Below are 19,399 nucleotides of genomic sequence, written 5' to 3' on the forward strand. Positions count from 1 at the left end.
TGCTTCTAAAGCTACCTAAAATTTTCTTTAGTTCAGAACATCAAAGAGCAGGAGCCTGTAGAGGATCTTGGGCATGAAAGGGCATGGAAAAAACAGGATCTAACTGAGCATCGACCTGGAGGTAGTTTAAGCCAATACAAGGAGAGAATGTAAAAGCATGGCAGATGGAGGATGCAGATATACACTTAAGTATCTGATGTGCAAGAGACAGCAAAGGAACAGGAAAGCTTAGCAGTTAAGAGCCAAAGTGCTGAGGGGGTACAGTTCAAGTAAGAAAAACACCAGTCGTAATAGAGAGTAGAAGAGGCAGCCCTGAGAAGGTGAGCTGAAAGCAAGAAGAATGATAAGTTAGAGGGAAGCAGGAAATACATGATATCGAAAAGTTAGGTTTCTGGAAGCAGAGAAGCTGAAGGAGAAAGGTAGCCAGACAAAATGCTGCTACATGAAAGAAAATCTATCAAAGATCATGGATCTGAGAAAGCAATTTGTTGAAAAGGTATGATTGCATTTCACCCCGTTGTGATTTCCCATGGCATGTTCAGGGTGAAATTACGATAACGATTCTCTTTTGTCTTTTTTCCACTGCTACTGGCTTCTATACATATTGCTCTTCCATCCTTGTTATGGCTGTGCCCTTTGTCATTCCTAGTTCTCATGGCATCCCTTTCTCTTGGAAAAGTTAGAACCTGCACCTCTAATCTCTTTAAAAAGATAAAAGCTTCTATAGTGGTTACCCTTTTAGATGTATTTGCTTTTACAAGCAAATCTCAGTTGACGTTGCCACAGATATTGGTGGTTCGCATACTTTCATCGCTCTATGACAGTTTGAAGGTTTCTTCCTGAAACTATCAAAGATTAATGTTCTACTCCCTGTAGGGCTTTATATGCTGTACTACCTATGGCTGAATGTATTCTTGATGAAAAGATACTAAAAAAAGAAAACCAATGAATAGTACGTTGCATACAATGCATCAGGGAGAGTATTGTTCCTCTTTGTTGTGGGCCATACTGAATACCAATCTTATATCTTGAAATCTTGCTGCCTGTCATCAAAAGTGGTGGAAAAGTGAAAAGCGCATGTTGTGCTTCTGAGAGGAAGAGAGGATCTGAGAACTCCACCTGATATTTTGTTCTGTCTCAGCAGCTGTGAGCAAAGTGCACCTGGATTCTTGGTGGCACCGGAGCATGCGAATGTAGCATTTTTATGTTTTCTGTCCTCTCCAAAATAATTTATTTTCACAGAGTTTTCAAGTAAGTTCAGATAAGCGTTCAAGGAGGTAAAATTCAGCATTGTTCTCTAGCTCGAAACACCCATTATCCCAAGTTAACTAGCAGGCCAGACTTGATGTGAAGCAGCTAAAGCAGTGGCTGTGGGCCACTGCTCACTCAAACTAGGCTAAGTGACTGATCCTCACTCGTCACTCATTCCCTTAGAAACAGTGGAACAGAGATAATATTTTTGATAAGGATTAATTGCAGTACTGTAGTCCGTTAGCATTGAGTAGACAAATGCCTTAATGTGCATTTGCTCTGAAGTGCGAGAGATTACAAATGTTTTTGCACATCCCTGACATAAGATAGAAGGACATTAGGAACAAGATTCAGGTGCCTAAAGATAAGTGTTAAACATTAAGGACCACAGTACAGGGTATATAGATACCTGGTCTCCAGCCAACCTTCCAGAAGGTAGTGATTCTTTCAGTAGCTCTACTAACTCTGTGCACACATCTCAGGTATCTAGGGGCATCTGAAATCATGTTAGCCCCTTGTATGCGGACACGATTTTCCCTCAACTTGCTGAGAAATGGATTTAGCTTTTATGCTTAAATCCAAAATGATAATCCCCATGCTTTTTGCTTTCATGTTTTCCAGTCCCACAGCTCAGGAGTTTTTCCATTCATCTAATACTTCATGCCCAATGACTATAGGAACAAGAAATGGTTGTACTGTGTTGAGCAACATCACAGACCATCACCTAGTACTGGTCAGGCCATGTAGGTTGGTCAATTGATACTGCCTTTGAGTTGCATAAATCTCTCTCAAAACCTTAGTTGTGTCAAACCAGAAGTCGCCAGAGAAGGGGAAGAGAGCTGCTATATGCAGACTATTCTGTTGGGTGGTTCTTTCCCATGCAGTGTATACTGTAGACAGTGATGCTAGAGTCTGGATGTTATGGAGAGGGGCGGATAGCAAAGTTATAGGTTAATGGTTGCTGCAGAAAGCCATGCTGCTGCAATCGGTCACATCATTCAGTCATTTTGGAGCGGCTAATGGCATTTATTTCATTTTGCGCTGGTCTCTATCTTCTGAAACACGGGTCCTCCTTTAAAAGCCATTATTGCCATGTCAGGTGAATTATTTTTTGTTCTTGAACTACCCACACCTATCCTAATGCTCCCCAGTCTGAGCAGCAGCCATATACTTATGCATACAAATCTCTCTCAGCCTCAGTACTGCAGTCTTTGTTGCTTTCAGAAATATAATTTTATCTCCTTTGGTCTGCTTCCTTTGCTGCTGGCCCCACGGCTCTGCCATTACCCTTCCTCTTCTGGGATTTGCTTCCTCTTCTGTCCCACAAAAGAACTATATGCTTTTGGCCCTAGGGCCCACTCTGCCAGCACTTCTTTACCTCTTAACCTAGTTTGCCATTAGAAGTGTTGGTTGTTTTTTCCCTAAATGTGTCACAGGCAGGAGAAAATCTGCCAATGAAAACTGACAAACCTTTGCCCTCTTAAATCACATGTTGTTCATTAATGCTCTGATGCCTGTGGAATCCTTTTCCCTGTCTAGGCAGTCTGAGTCCAGAGTTCGCTACATTTTGTACTGAGCATAACCATTCTTTGTGGGCTTTCTGTCCCGGCTTGGTTTGCAACACCTCCCTCGTGCACCTCACTATGGTCCAGATTTTCAGTGTTCAGGACAGGGATGGCGTTCCTCTGAAAGGAACCATGACACTTGAATCCAGGGCACTTTTAGGCACTACACCAATGGTGGATGTGACTAGCAACTATGCCTTAAAACAGCAGTCTCTGACAAGAGAAGCTCTGTACACAAATCAACTATTTCTCAAGTACAGTAGAGGTATTGCTGCCACTACTGTCATGTGATGGATACGCTCCAGTTTATTAGACTGTCAGTGGAATACACGGACATATTATCAAATTTTGTTCCATATGAATTAAATAGACAGTTTGGGCACATGTATTAAATATTAGTTGAAAGTAATAATAAAAGGTCTCACAATAATCTTTCCATAAAGGCTGTGAAATACTGAGGCTGAATGGTCTTAAAAACAGACATAGATGATGCAAATGCACAAAAGCATGTGTATCTGGAAGTTTAAATAGAGCACACATTAGAACCAAGAGCACAAAATTTACATGTATTGTAACATACCAGTCCCAGTGGTTGTGGGATAGGGTATCTGTAGCATTCCAATATAATGTGGTGTTATTTTTGCTAATTTTTATTATCTAGCTACAAGATGTGAATTTGTGAGTAACTTTGAAGGGGCAAAAATCATGATGTATTACTTATATTAGAGCAGGCTTTACCTATAGGACAGGGATCTTAGTTTGAATTAATCTGTTTCAGGTTTCTCATGTTTCCAATGTATTAATTTTCCTACTCTTGTTCTTTCAAACCAGGAACCATGCCACAACTGTATCAAAACTGTGCCAATGTGTCAAAGTCATTTTTCAGAGATGAGTGAAAATGGAAATGAAGTCCTTGGGGTTACATCAACAGTGAATTTATCTCAAGGCAGCATTAGGGGAATGCTTCCAGAAGTGGAACCTTTTCTGCAATAATCTTGCTCTTGTTAAATCTACCAGAAGAATAGTTAGCTCTACTGATTTGCTGTGGAAACAAAATCTTTCTTAGGACAGCTATCAGTTTGACCCTATGAAGAGCAGAAAATTTACTGAATTAAGGAGTAGAAATATGTACAAAGGCGCTAATGAGACCTTATCAGGCAAAGAAAAGATGTTAAATTTGTATTGCTGGTGCGTTTAGTAGGCAAACATTATCATCTTATATCTCAGTGCATGCAGCTAGAGGAATCCTGCTCTCCATATAGAACAGTGATGAAAGTTTTACCTTAGGAAAATAACTTGAAGGTTTGTAGGGTCATATAAATACTGTTCCAAACACATATGAGACAATTCCTTTCCTGTGACAATGCCCCCATATTATGAATATTTAGTATCTTCCTTCCTTTACAAGTCAAATAGAACAAGTATGTGCTCGGTTCTTTTTTCCCCTTGTCAAGCTGGTGGTTGTGTTTAATCATATTATGTAAATCATCTTTAACAGTATCAAATCAGTTTTGAGTCTTATGATGTGTAATGTTGCTCAAATAAAAAATCAGTTCATTTGTAGATCAAAGCAGTTCTGTATGAACCCTGACAAAAATTAACCATGTCATTTATTTTTACTACCACTCTCACACACCTCCTCCTCTCTTCCCAGGATCCCCATGAGTTCTCAGCTCAGAGAATTTTCTTGAGCTGCAAGCTGAAAATCCCAGCCCTTCTACTGGTAGAGCTATGCAGAACTTTGCTGATGTTACAGGGCTACTGTCCATTACACATTTAAGTCAGATTTCAGATAGTGTCAAAAAAAAAGAATTCTGAATCCAAACAGCTTGGAGATGTAACATGCAGTAACGCAAAACGCAAGGCTTTTAGTTGTTTTCAGCTGTGTTTGGCTGGTACAGCTGTAGCTTTGCTTTCATTGGCTGCGCTCAACCTCCACTCTAAAGTAGCACAGGGCTTCTTGAACAGGTAGTGCTAAAAGCCATGACTCTTTTCTGCCACATGCCTCTTGTGAAGGAGCAGAAACATAACTGAAATAAGAGAAGCTAAATGATAACTAAAATTTTTTTGTGGATGTAGTACAGTAATTAGTAATTAACTAGAGGTATAGTTTTAGAAAACATACTGGTAATGCAACAAGTTACTGCGCAATGTTTTCTACATTATATAGGAAAGAGCTTAACTTTTATCTTACATGATGTAACTGAATTAAAGCGAAGTTACTGCTTTTTCAATCTAGGTTCAGAAGTTTTGAATTAAATTAATTACACTTTTATCGCTAAGGCATTCTTTTTCATCATGCACATTTTCAAAGAAATAACAAAGTGTTCAAAATACTAAAATCACACAAAATATGTTAACAGTTACACTTCTCAATAGATCTTAATGTTGTGTAAACAGTATCTTAGATCTACCTTACAGCCAGCCACCTCCCTCATCTTATAGCTGTTTTGTCCCTGTTTTCTGGCGATTGTATGGAACAACATTTTGAGCAGGGATTTCTGCTTATGCAGCAGGCTGCTTTACCTGGACATGTGAGCAGCTCTGTTGGAGATGAAAACACTGCAGCCACCAAGAATAAGGGATGCTGTACTGTCTCATGGTTACGTATCAGTGAGAGAAGGCCCGGTCTGCTGGTTTGAAGTACCTAATATTGATTTGATCTCCTCGAGCCAAGTTACATGTGTGCATGGCAGAAATATTAGAGCTGTTGTTCCTTGGGGCAGCCATCCAGGTTTTCTTATACCTTATGCTAAGGGATATAACCAGTGGCTGCTAATGGAAGTATCATGCGGTTCTGACAGAGGACCGAGACTGTGCAATGCTTTGTTGCACTTCACATGAAGTGGGGTACTATAGGAGAAAGGGGGATTGATCTGTTCTACATATGTGTACAGAGCAGAGGGTCTCACTGGTCCAGCTGATCTACTTGTGCTTACCTCTGGCCAGTACACAAGACGCTGTGTTCAGCAGAGTAACAGCTACAAAGAAACATGCTTTTGGTTTGTTTGGATGGTTTGGGGGTGGGTTTTTTGTTTTTGTTTTTTTTATATATACAAGCTAGATTTGGTATGTGCTGCGGACTGATGTAATCAGCAAAAGTGATAAGCAGCTATTAATGTGTTCATGCTACATGCAGCAAACAGGTGCAGATGTAAATAGTGTTTCTGTTTGTTCTTGAACAGTGTTTCATATGTTCATGGGGCAAAAAAAGTATTGGAGTTTCCTCAGGCAAGCCATTGTTGAAAGAGAAAGTGATGTTAACACCTGTATTACATCTGATGTTAACGTGGTATTTCTGAAAAGCTAATAATGCAAAAGACTCATTAAAACTAAGTGCAAAGAAATAAAAATGTTTGAAGATGGGATTTGTATCTGAATGGCACAGTGCTAAGATTCAAATCCTGCTGTACACGTTGTGTTGGTAACATTATGGTTTTATAATCAGTAGTACTTCTGCATGATATAAACTGGGTAGTTTCTAAGATCTCACGTTACCACAGAATCAACTCAATAGCCTCTAAGTTTAACATTACAGTACAAAGCTTGCATCTCTACAGTAAGCATTCTGTTCCAAATGACTGTCTGTATTTCTACCAGAGCAGGCAAAATTGTGAAAAAATGAAAATAATATAGTATTTGATGGTAAACGATATGAGTTTCCCCTTACCTTTGCTTTCATATATGGACGTACACAATGGAACTTACGACTTCAGAATTAAGATCTTCAATAGCTACTCGTATACGCTAATTTGTCAGAACTTTTTAAAGTTACCAAAAAAAACTGATTAAATTATCATATTATATACAATAATCATACCTGATAATTTCGTTCATAAAACATGATGTAGATTCAATTACTAATTACGTTTATTTTTCCCACTTTTCCTGTCCTTTTCATTCTGAATGATGTGCTCTCATGATGATTGCTGTATGCAAATTCCTAGCACAGCTGCACTGAAGATGACTCAGAGTTGTTTCACTGACCTCAACGACCACCTCATCAGGCCCTCGTCCTCTCTGTTCTTGTCTTCCAACACAATGAAAGATAAAGCTGCCATTTTCCCTTATCAGTAACACTGTAGAACTGCACGCTGCACCTCACATATCTGTGCTGGAAGGTTCTGCAGCCAGTGCCAACCTTGCTCCATAGTCATACATATATATAAATTCTCCAAAACTGCTCATGTGTCATTTTTACAAACACTATGTGACTTTGAGGAGCAATTTTGAGAAAACAATATTTGTTTGTTTAAACATGAAAAACATTACAATAATCAGCAATATTTCTTTTTTGTGTCTTCAGTTCAACATGACAATCATAAAAATACGTTGCTCCTTTCATTTTAGATTTTAAGTCCTGGAAGTTAGGGCTATGTGAAACAGCTCCTTACAGAATGTCAGGAATATACGTCAGAAAGACTTCCTTTCTTGTCAGTACCATGCATACATCTAAGGATGTGTGGAAAACCGCAGCGTCATCTCTGCACTTTGGTCAGTGCAGTGTAGCACTGCATAATTAGTAAAGTCACAGGAACAGCGGTAAACACAGTATAAGTTGCTGTACGTAGTATGGAATTAACCTTATGCAGTGAAACTGGTCCTTCAGAGAAGGCTTCTTCTCAAAAACAAGTTTCCTTGGCTTTTTATTTATTGTAGTGTTTTTAACAACATTTTAACAACATTTATGCACATTTATTTGTAATTCCATGAGTTATGAGTCGTGCAGTGGAAGATGAGCTCTGTAAGCGATGATGTTCAGGTTGTCTTTATACATATACTGAGCCTTTATTATCATTGTTTCATTCTCATAAGGACATGATGTAGCCCATATCTGAAGTCTCCAACTCATGTAATACGGAAATATTAGCAGAGGCCTTCATGTGTGAAATGCTTGACCATGCAGTTGTATAAATGTGGCTTGCACCAAAATAGGATCAGTAGCCAATGAGATTACATGCAATGATGAAAATGGTGCTAATACAGTCTGGCATGTTTTCCCTGTACTTCTTCTCCGTCACCCTTTTTTACTGTATCTTCTGAATTCTCCCTTCGTTTTCTTCCAACAAAGGCAAATATGCCATGAGGGATCTGGTCCACCGACTGCCAGGCGCTAACAACAGCAACAGCTCAGCAAGCAAGGCCATGTCTGATGACACCGTTACTGCCATTTGCTGCACGCTGCATGAAGTCATCACTAAAAACATGGAGAATGCCAAGGCCTTACGAGACGCAGGCGGCATTGAGAAACTGGTTGGCATATCTAAGAGTAAAGGAGACAAGTATGTTTTGCAAATCCTCTTGCACCTTTTTTTTTAACATCTCCAGTAGTTCTAACTAGTTCTTAATGTGTTTGCCTCCTCTGTGCAATCGTGAGTTGAATACTTTGGTTTCATCACAAATCATGTGCCCAGTGTGAAAGGTGGCAAGAAACGATGACAATAGCAAAAGCCTCTGCTGTAGCCTGTTTTTGAGGTACCATCAACAGGCATGAGCACTGTAAGGAAGAGTAATTATCTCCAGTAACTTCTATCTCAAAGCACTTCCAGAAGATCCCAGTAAACAGTAGGGACCGGAGTTGTTGGACTGCACTGTACAGGGATCCCATGAAAGGAAGGGACATTGCTATAGTTCTCTTACTGCTCCTCCTGCCCTGGTTGTGTAGTCACTGTCCCTCTTCACTGCACTCACCCTTTTCCCAACCACCAGCCTGCTTGTAAGGTGGACTGTAGAAGAAAAATGGATCCGTGGATATTGTGAACACCTTGCTTCTGAGAGAGCGTTAGGATACCTGCAGGCTACTTGGTGAGGCACTAAAACATCCAAAAAAAATCCTGCTCACAGCTGTGACATTTTCAGAGCAGCCACGGTTTCATCTTGTTCATTATGCTACGTGTGCGCTTTTCAGGAGGAGTTCACTCTTTATTCTTTTGCCTAACTCAGCCTGATTCTCATATTTGTCAGCCCACAGAACTATAGTGCAATGGGACTATGGCAGTTTGAAAACAAAAAACATTCACTATAGTGTACAAAACTTCCATCAGTGCACCTGCTGGAAGCTGTCATCACACAGCCTACTGCAGCATCAGAGCTCTAATAGAGCCCCCACAAAGCCAGGCCACAACCTGAAGGAAAGATTTATGCACCTTACATTTGGTATGAGAACTTATGCTCGCCTATGTGATCGGAGCACTGCCAATATAATTTAATCACATTTCTTTTCCTCTATTGTCAGTCTTTCGTTTCATACCAAAGTCATTATTGAAACATTCTCACACACTGACTGTAAAGGGTAAAAAGTAGTAGCGTAACAAATGTGGGAGCTCCCATGCTCTGCTAATTCATCTATGTTTGTATTATTTATTACTATTAAATCTATTTGATTTCTTAATGTATTTTTGCTAGATCAAGTGTACAGATTGCTAACAGGTTCATATCCATTTCTCGTAAGTTGAGTGTGTCTCTCCTCAAAATAATGCATTTGTCTACCTATTCATTATCTGGTAGAGACCATTAATACCTGTTGAGTCTGGAATTTTTTAAGTATCACATGCAGTCTTAGGAGGATCTAAAGGTTTAGTTCCCTAAGTATTTCCCATCACTTTGAAAGGCATACCTATGTTGACAAAAACTATTTAGCCCAGGTACTGTTGAATAATTACAGAATGCCTTCAAAAATCGTGATATTTGTCCTCATCCAAAGTACTTTGAGCTGTAGTCAGGTGTTGCTACTGTTACAGGATACACATTATAGAACAAGAAAACCTGTCAACTCACAGTGATAATAATTCTCATCTTAAGTGAAAGTTTTTTCAACTTAAAGAAATGTTAGTATTGTTCACCATTGCTTTCGTTTGCTTTCTTGCAGGTAACTCACTGTTTAAAAATCAGAATTGCTAGTTGTTGGACTGATAGGAAGTTCTTGCATTCTCACACAGTAAAAAACTTCAGTAAATTTGTTTTTTCTGGGATGAAGCATCTGTTTCTGCAAGTGCAGGATACTGGCCTGCCCATGCATCTTGGTGCAAGCATAAAATACAAAGATGTCAGTGCAAGGCGCCCCAGACTGGCTCCACTAGCCTTTGGAATGTGCCCAGGGTTGTCACATGCCCCGAGCATGAGACAGCAAGGGAGGACTGGCATTCACAAGGTCATATGGGCCGCACCCCGGTCTCTACTTTGCTCCCATTTCTCCTCAGTACTTACATTGTATTGTTGATGCATTTATGGTTCTTCCATGGTTATTCCATGCTACCAATGCCTCACTAGACAGTACAGCTTGGGGGTATAATAAAAGCAATTATTCTTTATATTGTTTATCAAATTCCTGTTTATTCACCAGTTACCACCTATTACTGTACTCTTTATGAGAAATGGGGAAAAAACACACCAGCTAAATCGCTAGGAAAATACTGCATAAGTAAATAGACTCAGTTATGCAATGAACATCATTATACCAGCTTTACTCTCAGCCTACCAGTGGCCATTCTCAGAGGTCACAGCACACCACAGAACTGCTAAGAAGACTTGCTGCCCAAACCCAGTAACATATGCTGCTGGTTTTCTGGTTTTCACTTTGGTTTTGTAGTCCTTTGCCTTTTCTGAGTAAAACATTAATCTCCTCAATGACTGCCCCAAACCTCATCATTCCTCACTTCAGACTTAAGCCTTTGCAAGGTTTTCTAGTACTCTGCTGCCTTATACAAAGTACTGGTGCAGTATGGGAGCTTAAGTATATAGTGTATGCTCCCTGAATGGGTTGGGTTGTCATCCCAGTCCCTTTCTTTTCAACTATACTTAGTTGAGCTAAATACTCTTAGGGTTCCTCTGTTGTTTTAGGTGGATTTTTTTGTGTGTTTTGTTTTGTTTTTTAACATTACATATCCCGAGAGGTATATACAACTAACTGACTGAAACAGTAGTTTAGAGCCTCTTTCAAAATCTGCTTGAAGAGAAAGTTCATGTGAAGTTATGTGTGATTTTTAACATACCATTAATAGCAGCCATCATTAGTAATAATAAATAGCCATCGTTAACAGTATGTTGTGTGTAAGATGCAAATCCTAGTTGGGATTCCTGACGAAATTCACCGTGACTTTTTATAATCAGTTGTATTTCTGCATCTGGACTGTGCTGCAGTTTGAAGCACAGTGCTCACCACTCACCTAGAGCGTTCCTCCTGGCCACTGCAAAGAGGTGCTTAATGCACTCTCTCATGATTTGCAGTATGGCCATTTATAGAGAAAGAAACTCTGGCTCTAAATCGTTGTTCTTGATGCCAAAAGTTTTAGCCAGGACATCCTCTTAGATGTACATAATTCCAGTCAGTTCTTCAACAATGTTCCCATTGCTACCTCTCCCATTCCTTTTAGAGTGCTCTCAGCATGAATCCTTGTTCTCAGTATGGTGAGAAATACACATTTTTCTCCTCACTGAATAGTTAGTTCATAACTTTTATTGTGCTTGCTTATAAAAACATTGCTCTCTGAGATGATCTTACTGTACAGTGATAACACAACTTCAGTTGTGGGTTTAAGTTAATAGTAATGCACTTGAAAATTTGGATGAATGGAGTCTAGCACCTAACACTCTCTTTCTCACTTATTTTTCTCTCTCTTTCTTTTCAATATATGTGTGTAACAGGCATTCGCCAAAAGTGGTGAAAGCAGCATCTCAGGTCCTCAATAGTATGTGGCAGTACAGAGACCTGAGAAGTCTCTACAAGAAGGTAAGGCTTGAGATTTTTTTTCCAGATTTGTCATCTTTTATGTGGTTACCAGAACTTGGGTGCTGAGAGACCTTGTAGACCAAAACTTTTATAAGAGCTGAAAATTCACCTAGAGTTTGAAATTTCTGAGACTTGGAGCCGTAGGTTTGGTTTTCTTTTCCCGTTTCTACTGTACTATAGGAATACTTCACTTGAAAATTAAAGAAAGAAGCAGCAGCATGGTGGTGAAAAGGGGTCCTGAATTTGATTTTTCTGAAGAATTCATACAGAAAGTGCTAGATCTGGCAGCCCTGCAGAGTGAAGTCCTCTGTACACAGAACAAACTTATGCAAGCTCTCCTACTGTTTCTTTCTTTCTTATGCCTCCTCACACTGTCCTGAGGAGGTTACCAGATTTCCAGCCCTTCAGCTCCCAAATTTCCTCATGAGATTGCCAACAAATGTATCTGAAGGAGTGGCCCATAGGGTCCAGTATCTTGTGAAGCTGAAAGTTGATAGCTTCACTTCCAGTCAGCTGGCAGACAGTAGCATCAAATACTTGGTTTTTAGACAGTCTACAGAGAGCATCATATGATTCCCACAGGCCTGCTAATCTCTTAAAAATGAATTGCAATGCTGGTAATTTGATCCTGTGAAAAAAATTTCCTATAGTTTTTAAAAATAAGTGTCCCCTTAGTAAATGACAACGTATCGAAGTATTTATTATGGAATATTTCCAAACTGAATTACACCATAGTTATATACCATAACTACACTGCTTGTGTAATTATCAGTCTGCAGGCTTAGTTCTCAAGGGTCTGCTTACTATGTGGAATTTCACAGCTGATCTAGTTGCCATTTGTGGTCTCAGCAAAGAGAGCTAAGACTTCATCTAGCAGAAAAGTTCAGGTCCTGGTTAAGGCTGGTCTGTAAGAGAGGGAAAGTTCACAGTGATGTAGTCCATGCTGTGTGTGTTTTGCACAAGGAATGAACTTAGTTATGTGGAATTTGTGGACCAAATCTCAGACTGGCTGAAGCTGATCATCCACTTGAAATGCTGTTCTGCATGCCTCAGCTCTGCCTTGTGTCTGTCTGAGGAGCAAGGAAGACAATTACTGAGTTTCTCCCACTGTTCACTTCCATTAGTTTCAATCACCCTTTGGAATCCTAGGGGTACAATATGTAAAGGCATTCTGAGTAGTGTCTGATACTCAATTGTCCCATTAAGAATTAGAAGTAAATAGGAGCTAATGTAGACTATCTTGAGGCAAGGCAGAAGCAGGCTTGAGGTCTGCATAGCCTGACTTCTGCGCATGTGGGTGGCTGCACTGTAGAGGCTAAACGTTATTGCACCATAATCTGTTCGAGGTTCATACCATGACTAGCTCATTTTCAGCCTTCTAGCTTTATATATATGCTGTGATGGATAAGCAGTTCCTGAGGTTGCTCCATGCACAAGGTAATCTATATGCTGTGTGGCTTTTGAATATATTGCTGCCTAAAGGACATTCTGTTGGCTGCCAATGTGAATGTGCCCAGTAATGTAGTTAAATACTAGGCATGCTTGGATACTAAGCACCTTGCATGCTTAGAAGAACATTTTCTGAGGCCACAAATGCATGCTTGTGGTATGGAAGATAGAGCAGGCTATACATGGAGGTAGCTTCCTGGATATTCTTTGCAGAGAGTCTGATTGTCTACATTCTCAGGAAGAAGTTTAAAAATCACAGTATTGGCTAATTCCTACACGCTTCACTAAATCTTGAAATGAAGTTCAGTCTCTGCTACAAGGGCTGCTCTGAAAGTAATGCCTCCTATTTAAGTATGTTGGCCCACAATGTCAGAGGCAGATGGTGGTGGTATGGCAGTAGAGGTTGAACCTTCCCACCAATATCCCATTCCATTTTGTTGCTGTGTGACAGATGGCAGCAGGGGGGCAGTCTGACAGAATGGCATCTGACATGGAAGTGCATATGAAGCAAAGGTGTGTCATTGAATTTCTCCATGCAGAAAAAATTGTACCCACTGACATTCATCAACGCTTGCTGAACGTTGATGGACACCAATCAGTGGATGTGAGCACAATGAGGGGTTGGTGATGCATTTCAGCAGTGGTGACAGCAATGTGAAAGACAAGCCATGTTCTGGGTGACCATGCACGGCTGTTGCAGCACAAAATGAAGAGCGTCTTTATCAGCTCATCAGTGCAAATCCACAGATTGTGACCAGGAAACTCTGTGTGGAGCTGAATATCAGCTTCAGTGCATTGGAAATGATGGTGGCATCGTTGGAATATCACAGATCCCCAGACTGCTCACAGAAAGAGCACTGTATGCAAGTTTGGCACAACCTATTGAACCAACACAAGGCTGAAGGTGACAGTTTCCCAGATCACATCATTCATAGTGACAAGACATAATGTCACCACTATGGCATTGTGTGGAGTAGCAACGTGTGAATTCCCCATGGAAGAAAATGTTCAAGACATAGCCCTCAGGAGGCAAAGTGATGTGCACTCTCTTTTGCAATGGGAAAGGGGTGATTCTTCTGGATTTCCTGGGACCCACACAAAACCACCAACTCTGACTGTTACGTCACAGTTCTGGCTAAGCTGAAGGGTCCAAATTCCACAGTCAGGCCAGAGAAGAAGACAGCTTTTCTGTTGCAACACAGTAACACCAGGCCCCATACTGGTGTGAAAAACATGGAGCACATTGCCAGTCTTGGCTGGGCTGTCCTATCACAGTCACTGTATAGTCCAGATTTGGCACCTACTGACTTCCATCTGTTTGGACCAATGAAAGATGGACTGGATGGGCAACATTTTCTTAGCAACAACACCGTTATAACAGCTGTGAAACAGCGGGTCGCCTCCACTGGTGCAGATTTTTACAAGCCTGGCATCCATGCTCTTGTTCATCACTGTTGAAAATGCATAGCTAATGGTGCTGGCTGTGTTGGAAAATAGCATTTTGTAGCAGAGAATTTGCTCTTCCGAATAGTGTTATTGTGCTCTTTGTATCAGTTGTAGTTTACATGGAAATAAATAGGAGGCATTACTTTCGGAGTGACCTATATCCATACTTATATATTCATATGTTATTATATATGCTGCCAAGCATCATATCAGTGCCGTTTCTTGTACTCTGAGTGTTTGGATAGTTTACTTAAGATTCTCCTCTTTTCAAAAAAAAGACATGCACTAACCCTAACAAAATCATAATATTTATTAAACTTGCCTATAACAGGCCGATTGTTGTGCTGGATGCCTGTATTTCAGGACTGTTGGAAAAATAATGTTTTTATAATTGGAAAGATGCAAATGTTTGCATTATTATAATAGTCAGCTAGTTATGCAATATAATTGGCCAATAGAATCTTTGTCCAATTAAGATATTTATGCTAGTAAAATTGAGTGACCATACAGCTGACAGTACGATCAGCACTTTACAGTATCTTGCACTTTCACAGCTTTTTTGAAGGGCAGGTAAATCCCATTGCATAATCATTTGCAATTTCTCCCTGTGTATTGAAGTATCTGGGCAATTACTTTCAAAGAACTGGTGGCATGTAGAGACACAGCTTTGTATTGTAATACAGGCAAATTACAAGTATCACATAATATTTAATGAAAATCAACAGCACTTACTTTACTGTTTGGGAAATAGTGTAACCAAACAATTTGAATTACGGTATGTTTTATAGCTACGTGTTTACAGTAGAGTAAATAAGGAGAAGTAGAAAGAATGGAAGTATTATCCTTTGTAGTAATAGGAGGGGAAGGCAATACTTGTTCACTGCTAATACAGTAGAAGTCAATAGATTTAGCCCAATTATATGACTACATCAATAAAAGCATGAAAACCTCATGCACTCTTCCAAGTTTGCTCAACATTACAGAATCACTTCATAATTGGCAGAACTTAAGCTGCAGTGACAGAAAGTTCATCCAGAGGTGGGGACTGGTATGGTAAGTCACTTAATGATTTGCCAAGCCTTGTGCTTGGGATTTGTGGTCCACCCTCCTTCTCGAACTATTTGTGCAACCTGTACTATCAGTGAGAGGACTAAGTGCAACTTACAGACTCCAGAGAGAGATCTTGTCCTGTTCATGGTTTAGGCACCCAAGCAAAACTGAAGAAACTACTGCAGTGATTCTTCCAAAGGCACCTATTTCCAAGAGAGGAACACTGGACCCCGCACCAGACTGTAGTGTGATAGCTGGCTGAGGATGTGAAGGCACCTGGGAAAAAAACAGATGTGAATGTGACTGCAGGAGAGCAGTTTTCCATTAGCTGCAGATGGTAGACTATCTATCTATCTCAATATTCAAGAAATAACCAACTGTTCTCAAACACTTGTTAAATTACATGAGGAAATTTGAGCAAAAGGGTTGTGCAAAAAGGGAAACTAAATGATCTTAACATGAAAGAAAATTTATTAGCCTAAAACAAGCTACAGTTAGCATTAAATGCATGTAATATGAAAGAGCTGAAGGAAATGTCAGGAAAAATATGTTTTCTGTTAATTGTTTTGCTTTGCCTAACCACTTAGACTGCAAAAAAAATGTCTGTTTACATTATCTTATTCTGTTTACAGTTACTCTGTCTTCCAGGATATAAATAGAGATCACAGAGAATTTGTAGAAATTATTTTTGTTTTCTGTTTAGTATCATAGGTTTCTGTTCTGCATGGAATAATAGAAATATTTGTTGCTATTCAACTACTATGTGAAAAAAACAAAACCAATTACTTCAAACTAGGGAGGCTGATACAGGTGATTGTCCATCAGTGTGTACCATGCCATTTACATTAGGAAGAGTATTGTGAAAGGCATTTAATGAAGTTAGAGTAGTCACTCTGAAGATGGCTTTGAATGTTCTTTGGCTGGAAAAGGTATTTAAAATTGCCTGAAGCCTTACAAGCTGTTAAGTGGGTCTGGATCTAGAAGACATTCTTTTCATGTGACTTTCAGAATAATAAACTGGTGAATCTATGAGAAGGTCCGTTATCGCTAAATGTTCCATGAAAATTGCCAGCAATAAACTTCAAAGCTCTAGTCAAGGTGTTTTAAAAATCTAAAGTCTTTCTTCAGTAAAATATACCTATTCACCTTTTAAAAGTATTAATTGTATCACGTTAACATGTAGACTTGGAACACATCTTTTGGATTTTCTTCAGGTAACATTATCACCAGTCAGACATCCTCTCAAAAGATGCTGTTTTTAGGTTAAATTTATCTGGTGAAAAGGTCTGTGCAGAACTTAAACCCTATATCAAGATCTAAATTCCAAATCCAGAACATTAAAGTTTGTCAAAAAAGTGGCTTAACTTGAAGGACTATACATGTGCTCAAATTGATAATGTACTGATCTTTCAGTGAGACTAAATGTATTTCTGTATAACGGTGGAGGTCTTTTCTAGATATATATGTCACTCTTTCAGAGAAAGGGTGGATTAATGTAAGATAGCCCCTCCACACACTATAATATAAAACTGGATTATCTTTACAGAGAAGGCATTGTCTAGAGCCCATTTTTATATTAATTTTGAAAATGCAATACCTGATTAATAAATGATTGACTGATTGATTGATTTATGGCAGTGGGCGGCCCCAAGCTTCAGTGTGGCTGAGGACAGAGGATTTTCACCAACCCACCACTCTGGGTCATGGCAAGCTCAGCATACTCTCTCCCAGAGCCAAGAAACCAGAATCTATTCCCCAACCCAGGTATTCTGGCTGTCAGCTGACCAGTGTTGAATTGTTATGTTTAATGCATACTGAGATTTGTACCCAAAAGAGTTCTACAGAAGATGTTTGAATCAAAAGTAGGAAAACCTTGATAGATAATATATTATAAAATTATACATTTTATTTTACTAAACTCTGTAGTTTCTAGATTGAAAGCTGCTCACTTCACTTAAGGAGCAGTCCCATTCATTTCAGCAGCCTGAGTAAGATACGCAGATCTTTGCTCTTTCAGGACAGCATATACCAGAGAGAGGCAAGTGAGGTCCGTTCAGATCCCTTTCAATCTTCCTATCATTTCTGTAACTCATTTTTTTGATTGTCAGAACCTTTCAAACAGAAAGGCAGATATTGATAACCACTGTGTTGCAATAGCAGATTAAATTTATTAAGCACATTGCTTTCTTTTGTGGTCCTGTGGCATCTTGAGGAGAAAAGCAATAGCTTGGTATTTCAGTAAGAGGATCCTAGGGGAACTAGACATCTACAGGAAAATCAGTGTGTCAGGTAGTCAATGAAATTCTTAATATGACTATTTCCAAAATCTTTGTTAATAAAGAGCAAGGGAGATTTCCTTCAACCTTAAGTTCAATTAATGAGAATTAGCACAACAGGGTATTATTTATTAAAGGCACTATTTAATTTAGGTACTAAAATTCCTTAACCAAGTATAGTCTTTTCTTCTTCTTCCAATATGTTTTTAATGATAAAGTGTGACTGTGTGGCATTACTGCAAGAACAAAATAATATCTTCTGTATATGTGTGACATTCAAATAAATCCATGTGGAAACCTTCACATATATGTATTATTTATGATAAAATATGTGGAGAAAATAGAATTTTACATGTTCTTACTGGTAACACAGGACACAGCAGTTAAGCTATTTCTTTCAGTTTGCTTTTTCTATATTAAATTTGCCTGGAAGAGGAAAACGTCAGAGGAGATCTCATTTTAATACCTCAGACATAAATATCTTTCAAGGTTAGGGTAAATCCTTTTAATCTCTGTGTAACAGGAATATGATTTTTTGAATTGTGAAGGATTTCATCATGATGTGTGACATTCCCTTATTTTGTTCAACAGGAATTAAGCAAATTCCTAAACTGATATTAAATTAAGGAAATTTGGAAATTTTGTGTGGGCTTAACCTATTGAAGCCTTTTCAAAGCATCATCTGAGTACTACTGCAAGATATAGATTCTAAAAACAGTATAGCAAAAGAAATTATAGTCAAATACATACTTTCTGGTTTTTCTTTATCAGTCTTTCGTACCTAAAAGGACCTTACTCACTTTTAAATGAGCATTTTAAATGGGACTTTTTTCACATGACAGTCCAGTTAAATACTCAATCGTGAAATTGTCATTGGTTTCAGTACCAGAGAAAAATTGGTATTACTGATTTTTGTGTTTTGTATTATTAATAATTCTACACTTGATGCCATATATTAGTTTCTAACGTTCATGTAAGGTAGGTTTACTTTTCCCAACACTTACGCAAATATGAAGTATTTTTTAATTAAAGTGAAGACATATTTTATATTCCACAGACAATAATAAGTAGTAGCTGCAGGCCAGAGAATTATCTGTTAATCTTTTCTTAACCTTTCTTAGAGACAAAAGACACATCAATGAGGAATGATGTGTTAGTCTGGAATTTTGTTTTTCTTAACTTTGTATGATTTTTTCAGCACAGTTAGCACAAGACTCCATCACTGCATAGTATAAACTTACTGTTTCACTTACCTCCTCTTTTGATGGCATATGCCTTCCCAGGGATTGATTTTCTAAGAATCATTCAGAACTGTCAAGTAATTTTTAACACTTGTGGTTTTTTGTTGCCAGTTTCCTGCTTAAGTAATATACTGTTTGTCTATACAATTGAAATGTAGATATTGCAAGCAAAGTCATTGAGTCTAAAGAGGAAATCTTGCAGATAAATGGAGCTTAGCTATACAAGGAAAATCAGTTATTCAATTGTTTCAGTTGTTTCAGTTGTTTCAGTTATTTAGGCATTTATGAAAATTTTAGTGTTTTCTGCTGTGTTTTAAATGTTAACTATAAGATAGAGTCTACACAGAATTGAAGATTCAATACTGATGATAGTACTTTCATTAAAACTATCCT

At 38.8% G+C, this 19,399-nt stretch overlaps 1 protein-coding gene across 14 annotated transcripts in view; it reads left to right on the forward strand.

Annotated features, from left to right (window-relative positions):
• The window catches only part of CTNND2 (catenin delta 2), a 629,078-nt gene that overhangs the window by 582,256 nt on the left and 27,423 nt on the right, over positions 1-19,399 (forward strand). For 12 of the 14 annotated variants that reach the window (XR_002434978.1, XM_021386174.1, XM_021386172.1 and 9 more), the window contains 3 exons: positions 7,888-8,098; positions 11,460-11,544; positions 17,128-17,253. Coding sequence is in view for 13 of the 14 variants with exons in the window: in XM_021386174.1 (XP_021241849.1) it covers positions 7,888-8,098; positions 11,460-11,544; positions 17,128-17,253 (422 nt within the window). In the remaining variant the exon portion in view is untranslated. The remainder of the gene's footprint in view (positions 1-7,887; positions 8,099-11,459; positions 11,545-17,127; positions 17,254-19,399) is intronic. The other 2 variants (XM_021386178.1, XM_021386179.1) reach the window with 1 other exon arrangement.

This window comes from Numida meleagris, chromosome 2 (genome assembly GCF_002078875.1).
Source record: "Numida meleagris isolate 19003 breed g44 Domestic line chromosome 2, NumMel1.0, whole genome shotgun sequence".
NCBI lineage: Eukaryota > Metazoa > Chordata > Aves > Galliformes > Numididae > Numida > Numida meleagris.